This window comes from Microcaecilia unicolor, chromosome 1 (assembly GCF_901765095.1).
Source record: "Microcaecilia unicolor chromosome 1, aMicUni1.1, whole genome shotgun sequence".
Taxonomy (NCBI): Eukaryota; Metazoa; Chordata; class Amphibia; order Gymnophiona; family Siphonopidae; genus Microcaecilia; species Microcaecilia unicolor.
This window is the reverse complement of record NC_044031.1, coordinates 394,581,042-394,598,766: the sequence shown is the minus strand read 5'-3', so window position 1 is coordinate 394,598,766 and position 17,725 is coordinate 394,581,042. Positions and strand designations below refer to the sequence as shown.

General features: G+C 43.0%; 1 protein-coding gene across 1 annotated transcript in view; it reads right to left on the bottom strand.

The window, feature by feature from the left end:
* The window catches only part of EXOC2 (exocyst complex component 2), a 300,400-nt gene that overhangs the window by 155,310 nt on the left and 127,365 nt on the right, over positions 1-17,725 (bottom strand). The window contains exons 13-15 of the mRNA XM_030210951.1: positions 14,551-14,675; positions 11,632-11,700; positions 2,088-2,245 (exon numbers count right to left, since the gene is read on the bottom strand). Of these exons, the coding sequence (XP_030066811.1) occupies positions 2,088-2,245; positions 11,632-11,700; positions 14,551-14,675 (352 nt within the window). The remainder of the gene's footprint in view (positions 1-2,087; positions 2,246-11,631; positions 11,701-14,550; positions 14,676-17,725) is intronic.

Here is a 17,725-nt window from a genome sequence, read left to right as displayed (position 1 = left end):
GAATAATGGCTTAGATTTAAAAGTTTTTAGACTATATTTGAACAAGAAAAGAAAGGGGCCATAATGCACCAACTCAGAAAGTCTCTTCCAAGTATACAATACAGCAAGATGGAAAACATGGAGTCAGGAACTGATGGTGAAAGAGAAGGGCATATCTAAGCGTGACTTGCCCAATGAGCAGAGTTCAAGAGGGGGAGTGTAGGGAAAAATGAGGGAGGTACAGGTAGCAAGGAACTATAAAATGAATTTATTTATTTTCCATTTATAGCCTGCCTATTAACTAGGCGGGTAACAATATATATACATAAATGAAAATAAAGTAAAAAAATACAGCAAACAGTAAAAATACAGTCTCTTCCCTTAATCAGATCATCTTTGTTGGTGAATGAAACACATAAACTATATGTGGAAGCAGATAGTGAGCAAAATTAGTGGCTTGACAAGAGAGATTAATATGAATTTAGCAACACTGGCAAAAGGTAAGTCATGTAGATGAATTCTGAATAGTAAAGGCACATGGTTCAATAGAAGAACCTGCCAAGAGCAAGTTGCAGTAGTTTAAATGATTGGTGATGACAGAGTAGGTAAGAATGCTGGTAGTTTTATCAGAAACGAAGGGATTGATTCTGGTCACACTATGCAGAAAGAAATAACACATCTGTAGAAAAAAAAAGAAAGTTGCTGATGTATGTGCCATCTTTTCACCAAATCTGGTTGGATGTTCTCAGTCATAGGTCCAGTATTGAGAAACTATACCAGAAGAGGTGCAACTTTCGACTGATGTAGCTACATTTAAGAGGTAGTTGAGAACTTAGGCTTATTCACAGCTTCAGACATTTTATAGGCATGAATTTGTAGTTAAAGGATATGATGTTTTACAGGTAGTTGTGAAAGGGAAGGTGGGAGTGTTACTGTGCACAGCTAGCACCACAAGCTATATGCAGAAAGAATAAAGGAGGGAAAACAGATGTGATACAAAAACAAATACCTGGTGGCCTTCAATAAAATACAAGAAGAAAGTATTTTCTATATAATGGAAACCTTGAGATAAGGCATATATACAAGAAGCTGAAGGGAAGAAATTTCAAAAGATATGTAAGAAAGTGAACACCTGAAACAGATGTCCACTGAATATTTTTGGAATCAAAAAAGCAGAAAAACTCAAACATGAATGGGGAAGACAGAAAGGTACTCTGCTGGTAGATAAAGGGAGAAGATCAAAAGATCACATAAAACTGTACTTAGGACAGCACAGTGGCAGGAACATATGAACAGACAACATCGGTACAATGACACTTCTGAAAAAAAATTGATGTATCTAATATATAAATTATGCAGGGCCGCCAAGAGACTAAGCTGGGCCCAAGGCAGGACAACCGCTGTCCACCCCCCCCCCCCCCCCAAGCAGGACTGCCACTGCTGCCCCCCCAGGACACCGCGTAGCCAGACTTCAAAAATCAATGGGGGGCAGAGCCCAAAGTGGGGGAGAGGGCACATTTTGCCCCACCTCCCTGCCCCCTCCCCCCCCCCCCACGAAACTTCACATACCCTAGCTGGTGGGTGTCCCCAAGCCCCGCCAGCAGAAGACCTTCCTCCAACGCTGTTCTCCGCTGCATTGCTTGCCCTGTGGCTGCTTCCCCTCATGTTGCGCATGTTCAATTTCATCAAAACCAAGCATGTGCGACGTAAGGGGAAGCAGGGCAGGCAATGCGGCGAAGAACAGAGCTGGATGAAGGCTTTTGCTGGTGGCGCTTGGGGACCCCTGCCAGCCAATCTAAAGGCCCCGAAGCTGAGCCCAATTTGGAATCCTGTGTCTGCTCCTCCCCAGCTTCTAAGGGGGGCTCAGCGCTGGTCTGTTTCCTGCTTAATCGGGACCTGGGTATTGCGTAAGCACGATCACCTGGGTCCCGTCAGAAGCAGGAGAGAGACAGACCAAGGCGCCAGGCCCACCTTGGAGGCTGGGCCGGGGAAATCTTGTCCCACCTGTCCCCCACTCTCGGCAGCCCTGAAAGTATGAACAGTACTCTATAGTAAACATGCTATAACAGTGACAAGCATACAGGTTACTACAAAATCCTTGCAAATACCTGATAGTATGGACAACATGAGTTAACCAGACACCAGAGAGTTCAGATTTCATTTCCCAGCCACCGTACTGTCTTAGCTCTCCTTCTCCCAGAGTAAAAGGAAGCAAAGCCCCACGGATAAGTTTAACCAAAGACTGCATCACCTCTTGAATCATCCGCTGCAAAAAATAAGCAGAAAAGTAAATTTTATACAATGGTTGTAAAAGGCAAACATTATAATTTACCAGGTAGCAATGTATGACATAAATCAAAAGATTTTAATACATAGTAAACAGGTAAGCCCAGCTACCAGTTTCCCGAGAGAATCCAGGAGTACATCAGAGCATGGATTCTGAAATTCTGTGATACATTTACATAAATGTTAATATATTTTTATATTACAAATACTAAGGGCTTGATATTCAAAGGATATACGCATTCGGCTGCAGTGCTGAATGGACAGATTCTTTGTTTTGAAACTGCCAGAGTTTATATGCATATATTTTATGTGTATAAGTCAGTAAGGAGGCAATTATATGTGTGGACGCTTCCATTTAGGCTCGCACCATGTGGCCTCGGAGTGCATATCTGTAACGGAATCTAGATGCCTAGGCTCCATTATAGAACTCTACTGTAACCAGGTAACGGTGCACTTAATATGTACGTATCCTAGAGCTGGAATAAATACTGACACATAAAAACAGCAGGGACGCACATAATTTACAGTATTGTGTAAGCTACCCGACTATGTTTTACCTGTGCTCTGCCCCCTTGCAAATATGTGCTCTATAAGTTGAGCGGGCATTTGCAGAATAAAGCATCCTCCTAGCACTTACACAGCTAGCAGGGTGCCTGCTAGTATTCTAAACATTTCTGTGTACAATGCCCTCATAAAAAGTTAGCGTCCAGTTAACGGAATTGCTCTTTAAGGAATCTATTTACTAAAGTGCTCTACTGCATTTTAACAGAAAAAAATAAAGCATTATAAGTGCAAAGACTATTTGCTAATTGCTGAGGACATGCCCAGTACATCCCATGCATTACTGCACAGAAATGGCCTTTACCATGTTACTCAGTAAGTTTATTTGTGGTCCATGCCCATTCTCCACCCATACCTCAACCAGTCTTTGCCCCTAAACACTAAGCAGTAAGCGCAGGACTTTTAACATGCTATTTTTACACATGGTAGATGTTACTGAAGGCCCAATTAAAGTATTTTAGTAAACAGGCCTCTAAATGCATAAAAGCTATGGGCCTAATATTCAAAGCGATTCAGCCAGCCGCTGATTAAATTGCTTGGTTGGGGCTAGCCATTAATATTTAGTGGCACTTAATCAGCTAAGTGCCGCTGAATATTGTGGTTGGTGCCGAACTCAAAGCCGGCTATGTTGGGGGTGTTCCAGGGGTTGGCTGCTTAAGTGCCATTATTCAGCCCTTAAGTGGCCAGGCTTATAGCATAAATGGGACTGCATATATCTGTCTTATATTTATGCCTAACCCATGGATACTAAGTGCTGAACATCGACTTAAGCGGCTATGTTTTAGCCAGCTTAAAAATAACTGGATATTCAAAGCTGAAGTCCGCACACAGTCTTGCAATGACAATATACTAAAAACAAAACCTCATGCTTACCCAAGTAATGAATGCAAAACGAAGAGTCCTACTTGTATATGTGTTGTCAACTCACTGATCACGTAGCACTGCAAGCCACGAATGAGAACATGATGGGTTTAAAAACAAACATCTAATAACAAACAAGCTCATTTTCAAAGCACTTAGCCTCCCAAAGTTCCATAGAAACCTATGGAACTTAGCCTCCCAAAGTGCTTTGAAAATATGCCTAAAAGTATCCATGTAATACTTGAAGAGTTACAAGGGATTAATTGAACCAGCAGAGAAAGTGAAAATAAAACCAAACGCTGACTGAATGTGTATTACCCTAGTTCATATACACATTCAGTCAGCGTTTGGTTTTATTTTCACTTTCTCTGCTGGTTCAATTAATCCCTTGTAACTCTTCAAGTATTACATGGATACTTTGTTATTAGATGTTTGTTTTTAAACCCATCATGTTCTCATTCGTGGCTTGCAGTGCTACGTGATCAGTGAGTTGACAACACATATACAAGTAGGACTCTTCGTTTTGCATTCATTACTTGGGTAAGCATGAGGTTTTGTTTTTAGTATATTGTCATTGCATGATACTAATATATAAAAGTGCACATGCATTTAATATTAATTACCCTATTTCATTTTTTCTAACAACCATTTATACATCATATTTTAGCTGGCATATAAGTCCAAAATTATATATATACCTGGAATACACATATTATTTATATTTTCATATTTTTTGATTTATATTAGCAGAAGCCAAAAACTTTTTAAATCTTTTGAATATATGTATGCTGTTTTAATGGTTATTAAGCATATTTGAGCATATTGACCTCTGATCAGAAAATTCGTGTCTATTGAATTTTCATATCTCTATATGGATGTGCATATATGTTTTTATTGGCATTATTTATATGTTATATGTTTTGATTTGTAGTGTATTTATTGACCCCTGATGCAGACGCTTTTTAGCGTCGAAACACGGCCTGTGTCGGGTCGTTATCTCTGATATAATAAAGACTGTTGGACTCACGTCTCCAGTGGTGAATCGTCTATTAGTCTCTACTTTTGCCTTCTGGGAGAGTGGTGTTCAGCAGTGGCAGCAAGGTCTTGTTATTGAACTGTACAAGGGGACTTGGCTGCTCTTACTCTTGTGAAGCGCAGGACGTTTAAGGAGGTCATTCAAAAGTTGGCCAAGGCTCAACTGAAATCTGATTGGACTTTCCCTTTTGGGCTCTTGGTCACTCTTAATGGAGTTCCAACTAAGCTATGTACTGTGACAGACACCTGGAAAGCCTTGCAGAAGGTGGGCCTTGCCAAGCCTATGCAGCAGAACCACCAGGAGGAGATTCAGAGATATCTGGTGGGCTTTCGCTGGCAGGCAATGGAGGGGCCCAGCAGAAGGCAGCAGTGGAGATATCGCAATGCAGGTGCTGCTACTGGACCAGTGTGACCCAGATGCACTGGCTACTTGATGTGTGTGCTTGGTTGTGCTGTGGTTGGGTAGATGGGGGGGGGGGGGTGGTGTCAGGAAGAGTGTGTTACCTAAGATAGTGTTGGGTGCATGGGTGGCGGTGGGGGAGTGTGTATGCAGTATAGGAGTCTGAGGAGGGTGGGTTTGAGGAGCGCTCTCGGGGGGGGGGGGGGGGGGGGAGGGGGCGTCATTTTCTTGCCAGATGTGGTGGGAATGAATTCCCACTTTGGATTGTTGGGTAGGGGGGTGGGAGGTATGGGCAGTCTCACTGGGTGTATTCTTTTGAGTAATAATGGGGAATAAGGTTTTGCGCATTTGCCTAGTCCAAGAGACTCATCTCCTGAAATAGTGGAGAAACTGGTATCACATAAACATTTTCCACTTTCACTTGGGGCTTTTAATTGGAAGGAGCGTAAAAATGGAGAAGTGGGGGTTTTATTTGCCCAGGGACTGAGGGTGGTGGTCAAGTGGGTTAAGAGGGATGAGGTGAGATTTTTTTTTTGATGGTCATGGTTAGTATTAATGGGTGAGTGTTCACAATTGTTAATCTGTATGCACCTAATGGGAGTCAGGGATCATTTTTGACTATGTGCCTGCAGATCTTGACTTTTCAGGAGGGGCATTTGCTAGTGGAGGAAGATTTTAATCTGACGAGGATGCCAAGATTGGGCAACATGGAGGGTGGTGGGGTGTATGGTAAGGGGGATAGGAAGGTTTTTCATAGGTTTCTGCAAGAATTGGACCTGGTAGATAGCTGGAGGGAAATTAATGGGTCTAAGTGGAATTATACTTTTTTTCATAGGAGCTATTTGCCTATTGACTATCTTTTGTTAGGAAGGGATTTGTTTTTGGAGCATCAACATTCTGGTATTGAAGGGATAACCTGGTCGGACCATACTCTAATATGGGTGGACCTGGAGGGTACTAGAGAGGCAGGAAGTACACTTTACTGGCGTCTAAATGATAGTGCAGATAGCTAGGTGGGTTAAATATCTTACCCAGGAATATCTATACCTTAATGTCATTGAGGGGGTGTCTATAGAGGCCCTATAGGAGGGGTTTAAGGCCACCTTGAGGGGACATTTCATCACCATTTCTGTGCATAATAAGCATCTGCATTTGGCTGAGGAGCAGCATTTGCAAGCTGTTATTTCTGCTCTAGAGGGGCACCATAAGGGGGGAACCAGGAGATAGGGGATTAGTGCATCAATTGGATGCGGCGAGAGAGCAGTTGCAGGCACTGGAGTTACAGCAGTTGAATTATCAGTTGCACTGCATGAAACAGTGCTATTTTGAGTTTAACAATAAAGCTAGTAGATTATTGGCCCATAGACTTTGGAAGTAGCGTACCAGGAATAATGTACTGCATTTGTGTGTGTTGGGGGGGGGGGGGGGGGAGGGACACAGATCATCAGATCAGGGCAGTGCTTGCAGAGTACTTTCAGAATTTGTATACTCAGGAATCTGAGGCTGTCTATTTGGATGGGGTACTTCTTGGACGGTTGCAGCAGCGGGATGGGGAGCTTTTAGAGATCCCCATCACAGGGGTGGAGGTGTAACGGGCACTTCAAACTATGAAGCTGGGTAAATCCTCGGGCTTAGAAAATTTTTCCGTCATGTTTTATAAGAAATATTAGCATCTGCTGATTCACCCCCTAATTCACTTATTCAATAGTTTGGGAGAGGGCTCCCAACTTCCTACTTTATGAGGTTGGCAGGTGTGACCCTGATTCATAAGGAAGGGAAGTACCCGGCAAGTTGTAGTTCATACAGGCCCATCTCTTTGTTGGGGATTGACATTGAGTTTAGCGAGCAAGGAGTATAGTGAGATATGAACAAAAGGGTTCTCCGAGCTCTTTTTCTGTCATGGTAGCAGCTAACGAAAACGGAATGCAAAGCTATTATAATGAGCTAATTACTATATAAATGTGCATGCAAAGCAATGCACAATCGTTTTCTGAACGATACACACAAGCAGCCCCTAACTTTACCGTGGAAATTTTAACGGGATGTCTGGAGCTGTCGGTTGTTCATTGTCGCAAGTAGAAGGGGAGAAACAAGGCAGGGAAGACGCTGGAGCCCCCCCCCCCCAAAAAAAAAAAAAGTACACCGGTTAGGGGGGGGAGTACTGCAATTACAAATACTGCAAACTTCACTAGTGTTTCCCCCCCGCTGTAAAAGAAATATTTGCAATGCCGAAATGTATGTGTAAAACAAAGCATAAAAGTAATGGTGACTTACCAAATGCAATGAAAACAAGGGTCTGTCAAACAAAGAGCATCTGCTAGGAAACAACATCCCCCATGCTAGAAGCACAAAGATGGGCTAAACCAATTGGACAGTGTCAGACCGGGATGTCCCACCCACTCACTACTGCAGGACACCAGGAAGTTCGGATCCAATCAGCTCACAGCTCTACACTGTCACTGGAGGGGGCGGCTTCAAAAAAAGTGATGTCTTCAGGGAAGCCCTGCAGGGAGGAGGAGTTGGGACAGCAGCTAGCCAATGAGAGTCCATCTTCAGGGAGATAGGGCTTTTCAGGATGTCAGCCGGCTAACAGAAGGAAGTAACAGGAGCAGCTGGGGGTGGAACCAAGCCCTGATACTGATTCCTTACAGAAAATGACAGCCAAGAGCAGCAGAGAGCATATTCTGCACTTTTCCCACTTTTTCCCGGCAGTGGGGTGGCAGGGAGCCCCCAAAATAGGTCTGCTCATCAGCCGCCGAGTCACTGCACATTAGCCAGCAATGTCCCACCCAATGCCGCCTACATGTTGCTCTAACCAAAAAAAAAACCAAACAAGAAAACGGTGCTTTTGTGCTTGCAAAAAAAAAAAAAAAAAAAAAGGCTACTACTACTGCTTTCATACATGCAGCTTCCCCCATATCGCATGCAAATGAGCTGGGTTGCAAAGAAACCAGCAGCTCATTTGCATGCGATTCTCTCTAATTTTTACAGATTTGGAAATACAGACACGATTCTCAATGAGACCTTTGTGCATCTGGGCCTAAGTTGTTAACTCAGGTGTTAGTGGATCAGTTTATGGAATCGGTACCTGGGTTGATCCACTCGGAGTGTTGATTCTAGTGGGTAGTGCGCGGAACACTGGGCAGAGAATGCACCTTTTTGTGGTGGATGCAGAAAAGGCCTTCGACCGGTCTCCTGGTCCTTTCTCTTCTGTATTCTAGAGATACTGGGACTAAGACCCTGGTTCTGTGGGTGGATTAGAGTGGTGTACACCAAGCCCCTGGCTTGTGTTAAGGTGAATGTTGGGTATTCGGAGCCCTTTGAACTGCACCTTGGGATGTGGCAGGGGTGTCCTTTGTTGCCCCTGCTTTTTGCACTGGTAATGGAACTGTTAGCATAGAGGGTGCAGAGTCAGCCTTTTATTCATGGGGTACAGGTGCATGGAAGGTCTCACAAGATTAGCCTCTTTGCGGATGATATTTTGTTTCAATCACTAACCCTGTTGAGTTTCTGGCTGCCATTAAACTGGAGCTGGAAGCTTATGGTAGGCATCTCTGGTTTTTGCGTCAACATGGAAAAATCAGAAATCTTAAATGTTAAGCTTCCTGTAGATCAGGTGGCATTGCTGTGCGGATGCTTCCCCTTCCAGTGGTTTAGTTCTTCTATTAGATACCTGGGGGTACATTTGGGGGGACTGGTCATGGACCTCTATGATCTAAATTATGGGCTTTTTTCAAGGCAGATTAGCCTGGATTTAGCTACCTGGGACAAACTGAGGTTGTCCTGGGTGAGGCGCATTGAAACAGTGAAGATGATAATACTGCCCCACTTGCTTTACCTTTTTTCTACTCTACCCATACTGGTGCCCACCGGGGTTCTGGAGAAGCTGCAACAGCAGCTCTCTCGCTTTATTTGGGCACGGATGGCATGGCAGATGTTATGTCTTGGGTGCCGCGAGGGGGGATTGGCCATCCCGGATCTGCGCAAATACTATCAGGCAGAACCAATTACGGGCCATTTTGGCTTGGCAGACGCAAGAAGTGAAGCAGTGGGTTGAACTGGAGCAGGATGAGGCGGAGGCCGCGAGGAGGGATTGGCAGTCCCAGATGCGCCCAATTATGGGCAATTTTGACTTGGAAGATGCAAGAGGTGCAGTAAGTTGAATTGGAGCAGGATGGGGCAGAGGATATGGGGTTAATGCATCTTGCTTGGCAGCCTCAGGGTAGTCGCCTGGGGTTTGGGAGAGATCAGCCAAATTGTGATTTTACATTGCATGTTTGGTGGAGGATTAGAGATAGGCTATTAGAGGGCAAACATTATTCCTGGTAGATGCCATGCCATGCCTATTAGAGGGAATATGGCGTTTGCCCCGGGGAAGGACCAGGCTATTCTTCGGAGGTGGGAGGCTTGGTTAGTGTGGGTCAATATTGGGATGAGGCTCAGGGTGGGCGAGTGAGATCTTTTGTAGAATTATAGCAGTGTTCTAGCTTGGAACATAGAGATATTTTCCTCTATCTGCAGGTGCACCACTACCTGAGTTGGTTGCGATTGCTTCCAGATCTGCGGCAGGGGATGAGTGCCTTTGAATCGCTTCTGGATCCAGTGGTCCAGCAGGGAACAATCTCACAAATCTATAAGTGTTTGAATGGGAGGGGAACTCAGAAGCTCCAATATATGGATCTCTGGGAAAGGGATTTGGGGAGGAAATTTGGCTGCTTACTCAGGGATTGGAGGTATTCACCCTTATAGTGAAAAATGGTTATAAAGTTTTACTCCTTGCACACAAAAATGCATAGGTTAGTTTCTGCATTATGCTGGCAGGGGTGTGGTGGCTGGGATACCTACAGTCATATGTGGTGGTTCTGCCTGGTTCGCTAAACCTTTTGGGAGCAAGTTTTCCATATGTTCTCGTAAAAACTTTAATAAAACTCTGCTTTCCGATGTGGAGGTGGCACTATTGAATCGGAGACTTCAGGACCTGGAGGAGTCTGAGGACTCTCTGTTCTGCTTGGGAATGACGGCTGTGAAGTTTGTGGTGGCTGCTCATTGGAAGAGTGCTTGCCCTCCCAGTAGGAATCTCATGGTACAAAAGCTGGACCAGAGTTATACCATGTACCATATTTCAGCGTCTCATCACTTTAAATTGGGACAACTGGACTGAAGGTGGCGTAATTTTCAAACCCGGAGGTTACATCATTTGGAGTGAGCGGGACGGGGGTTGGGTGGATGTTCCTTTGTATGCGCATTGAGTGGGTGCACTGAAGAACCAACTGTGCATCTGCTGTGTTACGATTTGTTCTCTGTATGAAATTTGTTTAATAAAGGTTAATTTAAAAAAGAACCACGCCGTTAGGGCTAGAGAGTGGGGATCTGGATGAAGGAGAGACCCTTCGTTCTGTGTTATGAGGGCTGGAAAGGGATCCATACTCAATGGTTCCTTGGATGACAACTCGAGGAGGACAGGGAACTAAATTTGTGGAGGCCAATGGGGAGGAATCAAAATCTTGGTCTTGAAGTTTGAGTTTTCCCAATGAGAGGCAGCGGGGGAAAGGCATATAGACGATTCATTCTCTAATTAAGCAAGAGGCATCTGAAGCTACATGGTTGGGGTCGTAGAGCCTGGAACAGAAGCGGGGAAGTTTGTTGTTATTTGGAGAAATGGGCTCCCCACTGCTGGAAAATTCGTTGAGATAGCGGCGTGCTGAGGGACCATTTGTGAGGCTGAAGGATTCTATTTGCCGGCTAGGTAAACTATCCTTATCAAGATGTTTCAAGAAATCGCCCAGATCTATATCTGCATTGCTTGTTGACAGAAGAGATAAGATCCTGTTCCCCCCTGTTTGTTCAGGCAATACGTCACAACTTATGTGTCTGTGCGAACGAGAACTACCTGATTGAGGCGGCGGTCCTGGAAAGTTTTGAGGGCATGCCAAACTGCTTGTAACTCTAAGAAATTGATATGATGTGTTTGTTCTTGAGCAGACCATGAGGCTTGTGTATGAAGACCATCAAGCTGAGCGCCCAAGCCTACCATAGAGGCGCCCGTGGTGAGAACGTTTTGACACAGAGGGGGCTGAAATAGAGTGTAGAGAGAAATGCAGAGCCGGAGTGACTTGTATTTGAGCTGAAAGTGACCCCATGGCTTGAAACCACTGAGAGTCCACTGAGGAATCTGGAAATGGAGTTCAGCTAATGGTGTTACATGGATTGTTGAAGCCATGTGGCCAAGTAGGTGTAGCATCTAACGAGCAGAAACTTGATTGGATCTGGAGACCAGTGCAGAGAGATGGATGATATTGTCTATTTGTGGTTATAGTAGATAAGCTCAACCTTGAACAGTATCCAGAACAGCTCTAATAAAAACAGGCACAATCCTGTAGTGTGCGTACTTTTCATATGTGTATACCTGCACAATTTTATAACAGCCTATTTCCATGTTTAAAACATGTTTGATATGTAGAAAAAAGCTTTATAAAATTATCCTATATAATAATGTACAAATAACTCACCTTAAAGTCATTTTGCCTTTGTCTTGCATTCTTTTTTGATCTTTCTATCTGACCAGATTTTTCGGCAGTCTTGGAAAAAAAAAGTTAAAAGCAAATAAAATGTACTGTTGGCCAGCAGAGAAGACTCTGATAAATTAGATTAGAAAAATACAAGAAAATATTTGTTATACTGCTTTAGGTACAATTCTGAAGATCCACTGCAGTCGTTCACAGAAATAAGGAGCCTGTCTACCAAATAGCAGTAAATTTTGGCAGGTATTGTGCTTTAAATGCAAAAAGTATCATGCAGTAACTGCAAAGGCTGTGCACTAACTGTTGGGAATGTGCCCAGAATGACCCCTGCACTTAACGCAAAGAAATGTTCTTTACCATGCATTAAGTTTATTCACAAATAGCATAGATACACTCAATGCTACTTGCTTAAGGAAGTAGTAAGTACGTGTACTTGTGCTAAATGCATTAAGGGGTCCTTTTACTAAGCTGTGGTAAACAATAACACGCGCTTACCACAGGTTAAAAAGGCTTACTGCAGAACATGTTGAGGTGCCCCAAGCAATCTGCCCGCTAAAAAAATATTTGTATTTTTCTAAGAAAGGGGCGTGTCTGAGTATGGAAAGTGGGCATGACAGTGTGAATTAGTTAGTGCAGCTACGTTGCCACGCGCTAACCAATTAATGCAGGATTAGCGCATGAGATCTTACCACCTATAAAATAGGTGTCAGTGCTCATGCGCTAATTTTTTAAATGGCCACGAACTAATGGCAAAACGAGCACATGGCCATTAATTGAGAAAATAGAAAATCGGCCATTTTCTGGATGTGGTAAGAATGGGCTTAGAATGCTGGAAAGACCCACATAACTGTATACTAAGGCCACTTTTTTGCCATAGCTTAGTAACAGGACCCTCAAATGACGACATGCAGTAAATACCATGGGCTAACTACAATGTGCAGTCCACACCCATTCTCTGCCCAGTTCCCATCCTCTTACACAACATGTTGTTAATAGCACACCAAGTCATATCAGAACAGTAATAGTTACCTTGTTCATATGCTAACATCTTGCACTAATATTAGTGTGTTAACTGTTTAGCGCACTTTAGTAAACAAGCCTCCAAATTTTATATGCTAACTAGTCATCACTAGCAGTCATTCCATAAGCCTCACCTGCAGTAAGACTAATCTCCAGAAATATTTTCTAATTGTTTTCTTATGCTCTCCAACATTAACAGTTCCATTTTTATTGTCAGTAGTATGAAGGTGGCACACTGTAGGCTCAGACAATTCATATGAGGCTTCTAAGCATATAAGCTAAACTTTGTGCTAGTACTGGTTTTATTGTGATAATGGGGGTGGGGAAGGAAGTAGATCTTCGGGGGATTGTTATATACAGAGTCACCAGTGAAAGGATATGTTCCTAGTAGCAGTACCCTTTGGTACATATATGAAATCCAAAAGGTCCACAAATAAATTATCGACAGTACCTAGAAAAATATCCCTAACACATATATATCTAGGTGGAATATTATGGGAAGTGCAGTACACTTACCAGACCACCCCCCCCCCCCCAACAAAAAAACCCTGAAAAATAAACCTCGTAGACCTGGCAAGTAAAGTATTTTATTACCTGGCAGTCAAATTCCTATCTGACATATTTTCACAGTAATTTTAAATGTAAACTAACTACAAGCTAGTACTTATTTCTACTGTGTATGAATTACTGGTACATCTGCAGTTATGCCTTAACTATGGGGTCAATTTTGAAGCAGCTGCTGAGTGGTTTAGCTGAAAATCTGGCCAGCATAATAGAAAATTATTGACTGCCGTGCCAGATCTGGGATGTGAGAAAAAGATGGTAGCAGTGTTCTTTTGGACCTATGAGACAGTGACAAGAGAAGATCACATCTAGAAATGTTAAGTAGTAGTAGTAGTAGTAGATCACATCTCAGAAGGGAGTAAGAAGCTGCAGCAGCAGATTGAGGTTGAGAAGGGGTTTCTCATGCATTGGAAGAAAAAAAATGTTTAAAATGTTCCATTCCCTTTACAAAACTGCTAGAAGAGAAATCTAATAAAATTGAGTCCCTGTGCCTACCTAAATTACGGTGATAAACTTGTGCAGCAAGTCTACTGAAACCATAGAAGAACTTCAGGTTACTATAACTCCTATGACACATCTAAAATCTTTTAAGTGTCTCTCATTTTCAATTGCTTCTCACCTCATATAAAACACCTGATAACAGAACTCGCTGGTATCAGATAGGGTAAATCCTCCACCAGGCAAATACTAAATAGGACCCAGCACATAGAAGATTCAAGGGAAAGATGATAATTTTGTAGAGCTATCAGTAATACACAGGTCAGTCAACCATCAAAACTTGATTGCCATATTCTAGATGGCACAATACACAACAATTGCCAAGTGCTGCTCACATACTGTTCAGTGCACAACAGTATATTAAATGACTAGAGTGAAATGAAATTGAATGCAATCTTTTCTGGACAGTAGACATATTACATAGAACTGTACAAAAAACAGAGCGAATGGAAAAAAACAACATGTTTTCCCATAAAGCAGCATGCTAACACCAAATCTTTTCAGCATATCTATAAATAAGTACCCTAAACAATTCAATACAAAGAGCTGTTGTGTTGGAGACAGTCAGAGCAGCAGCAGTTGAGTAATAAACTTTAGCCATGGAGCAGGAAAAACGCCCACACAGCACTCTAATTTGGTGGAGTGCTCATTCTCCCACTGGATCAGTTCAACTGTGCCACCCCAATTGGATCTGCCACCAGTTGGGAAGACTTAGCCTCCCTAAGCCTCTTATACAGGGCACCTATGAGTGAAATGCATTACTGAAAGGAACACCACTCATGATCTGTTCATGCAACAACAAGTATTGTAATCCATAACCCATACCTCACTGAAGAGGCTGCCATTAACATAGGAAATCCAAAGCTTCCAGAAATTGGGGAGCTGGCCAACAACAATTTTAGTCAACTTGTCAACAAAAGTCACTTGCTGTGGAGTTTTATCTCGCCAAGCTACAAAACAAAGAGAAAAATTAATCATTATGAGTCTATTCTATCCAATATAAATCTGGCCTCTGGAGGCTAAAAAGGACATATGAACCATATACTCATCATAAAAATAACATATCTATATATCTATCTATAGATAGTCTAAAATAGACTAGGGGGAGGAAATATTTTTATGTTTCAACATTTTTATTGATGACATCTCAAAAACATAAGTACTTTACATCTTTTGACATACAAACTCGGTATTAAAAACAAGAAACAGTGAAAACTATTTGTTTCATTTAATTATCAACCTTTTGTTGTTTTATCCCCTCTCCCCCCCTCCCCTTCCTTCCCCCCCCCCCCCTTAGTTGGGGAGGAAATATTTTTAAAACAAATAGGAGGGAATATTTTTTCACTCAAAGACTGGAACTCATTGCCAGAGGACGTGATAACAGCGGTTAGCGTATCTGGGTTTAAAAAAGGTTTGGACAAGTTTCTGGTAAAAAGTCCATAGTCTGTTATTGAGATGGACAAGGGGGAAGCCACTGCCTGCCTTAGGATTGGTAGCATGGAATGTTGCTATTATTTGGGTTTCTGCCAGGTACTTGTGAATTGGCCACTGCTGGAAGCAGGATACTAGGCTAGGTGGACCACTGGTCTGACCCAGTATGGTTAGTCTTATATTCTTATGAGTGTGCAGAAGTCAAATGTTAAAAATGTTCTCAACATTTCCAATCTACCACAGATAGGCCTACACAACTATTCACAAAAACACATGCCTCTGATCTCCCCCAGACAGAAATATATTTACTCCTGCCTGAGGCTGCTAAAATTCTGCACTGGCTCACTGTTCCATTCCTATCACAACTAGTGTTAACCATTTAAAATTTTGTTACACCTGACGGGGCCAAAGCAACACGGTAAGCAATGTAAATATGTGGCGGGTTGAGGCAGACAGGAATTGAGCTTCCCTTACCTTGATTACCATGGTGGCTCCAGGCCCATACTCAAAGCCCTGCTATGCCCCACACCTTCCAACAAGTCATCAGAAAGGGCAGGAAATGGTAATGCTGGAGCACCAGCATGTGCTGGAAGGCCCACATCAAATTGATTTCTTTAGGCCAAGGTGAAAGCAAGATGGTAGGGCACCAGCAGGGCAAGCGGGAGAGGGGAGAGAGGGAGGGAGGGATAGGGAAGGAAATGGAGATGCTACACTATAATTAAAGTATGGAAGGTCATAGGTAAAAAAAAGGTCATTGGTAAAAAAAACTCAGATGGAGATGGAGACACAATACAGAGATAACTTTCAAAACCAAGGGAGAAGACTGATGTCCAAAGGTAAACTGGTATTAAAAAGTCAAATGCTCCCACTATGTTTGTAACAAATAGACATGAATAGATAAACATGCATAAACTGACAAAAATATAGTAGGTGAAATAAGTAACTCAACAACTTACAATTCTAAAACTCTCATTTTCTAAAATCTGACAGAAAACACCAAAGGAGGTCATGGACACCACAAAAAAATGGTGAGTTTACCTGGGGCTAATTATTTTATTTATTTTGGCATTTATATCCCCCATTTTCCAATACATCGTTGTTTCAATGTGGCTTACAATACAACGAAAAGGTTACACCTTGTGTTACTAATTTAAATAGTCTGGGCTAACATAAGATTCTACCTATGCTTAGCAGACTAAGGTGACGATTGCACTGTTGCAGGTGTAGCTTTGTCATTACAGTTTATCTTGCATTACAATTTATGCATCTGCCTAACTGTATTACTAATAATCAACACCTCCAAATCATTTGCAGGAGCTCCAGCTTCTCCTCCTCCTACTACTAATTTCTAGAGCACTACTATGCATATACAGTGCTGTACACATTATATGCAGGTACTTTCTCTGTCCCTAGGTTTGTACTTAGGGCAATGGAGGGTTAAGTGACTTGCCCAGGTCCCAAGGAGCTGCAGTGGGAATTGCACTAACCATTAGGCTACTCCTCAGCCAATTCAAAGGGGAAGTGCTGTGTCTACTGCTACCTCCTCCAATTTGTATGGGTCAACAGAACCCAACGACACTTGGATCACAGCAGCAGGAAGAAGATGACAGTGGCACAAGTGCTGTCAATTGGGGCAAGGTGCAAATGCCAGAGCTACCTCAAGTGTTTTGCGGTGTCTGGAGGAATCTCCTGATCCTGGTGCTGCAGGCCAGTTCTGCAGTGTGGTACATAGTTGTCCAAAACACTTTACAGACAAGAAACAGCTGGTTATTACTGAACTGCAATTTGTAAAAGATCTGCTTTGGAAGGAAAAATAGTTAGTGCAACTAGTTTTTATATTTTTAGTTTTCTTTAAGATTTGGAGTGGTCTAATAGCTACAGTAGATTTAAAACCCTCTGCCACCATGCTCAAGATGAAATTTTTAAGTAGTTCTTTAATATGCCTGTTCTTCACATTTAACACTCAATATATAGGCCAGTGTTCTTCAATTCTTCAATGCAAGGCCTGGGGGCCAATGGCGGCCCCCACTGTCTGCTACTCTCAGTGGCGTAGCCACAGGTGGGCCTGGGTGGGCCGGGGCCCACCTACTTAGGGCTCAGGCCCACCCAACAGTAGCACATGTTTAGTGGTATCTGGTGGGGATCCCAATCTCTGCCAGCTGATGGTAACGAAAACGCTGCTCTCCATGATGGCACCTGCACATTCTCAGTTTTTAGTGCATGCTTGATACAGACTGCCAAGGTGGAAAGAAGTGTTATCCCACCAACTGAGATATTTTTTTTGGTGGTGGGGAGAATACTTGGTGTCCACCCACTTCTTGCCTAGGCCCACCCAAAATCTGTTGTTTGGCTACGCCCCTGGCTACTCTGCTCCTCTACATAGGCTCAGAACACAAAGGGGAAAGTAAATGGGGAGGGGGGGGGGGGGGGGAGACGCTTGCTTGAAGGACAAGGCAGTCCTACATGGGATGCTTTCCTTCTGCTCCACACTAAATTACTGGTTCCATATAACCTGGAATGAACCTTATGATCATCTCAATCTGCTCTTTTACACCTCCCCCTACCCTCC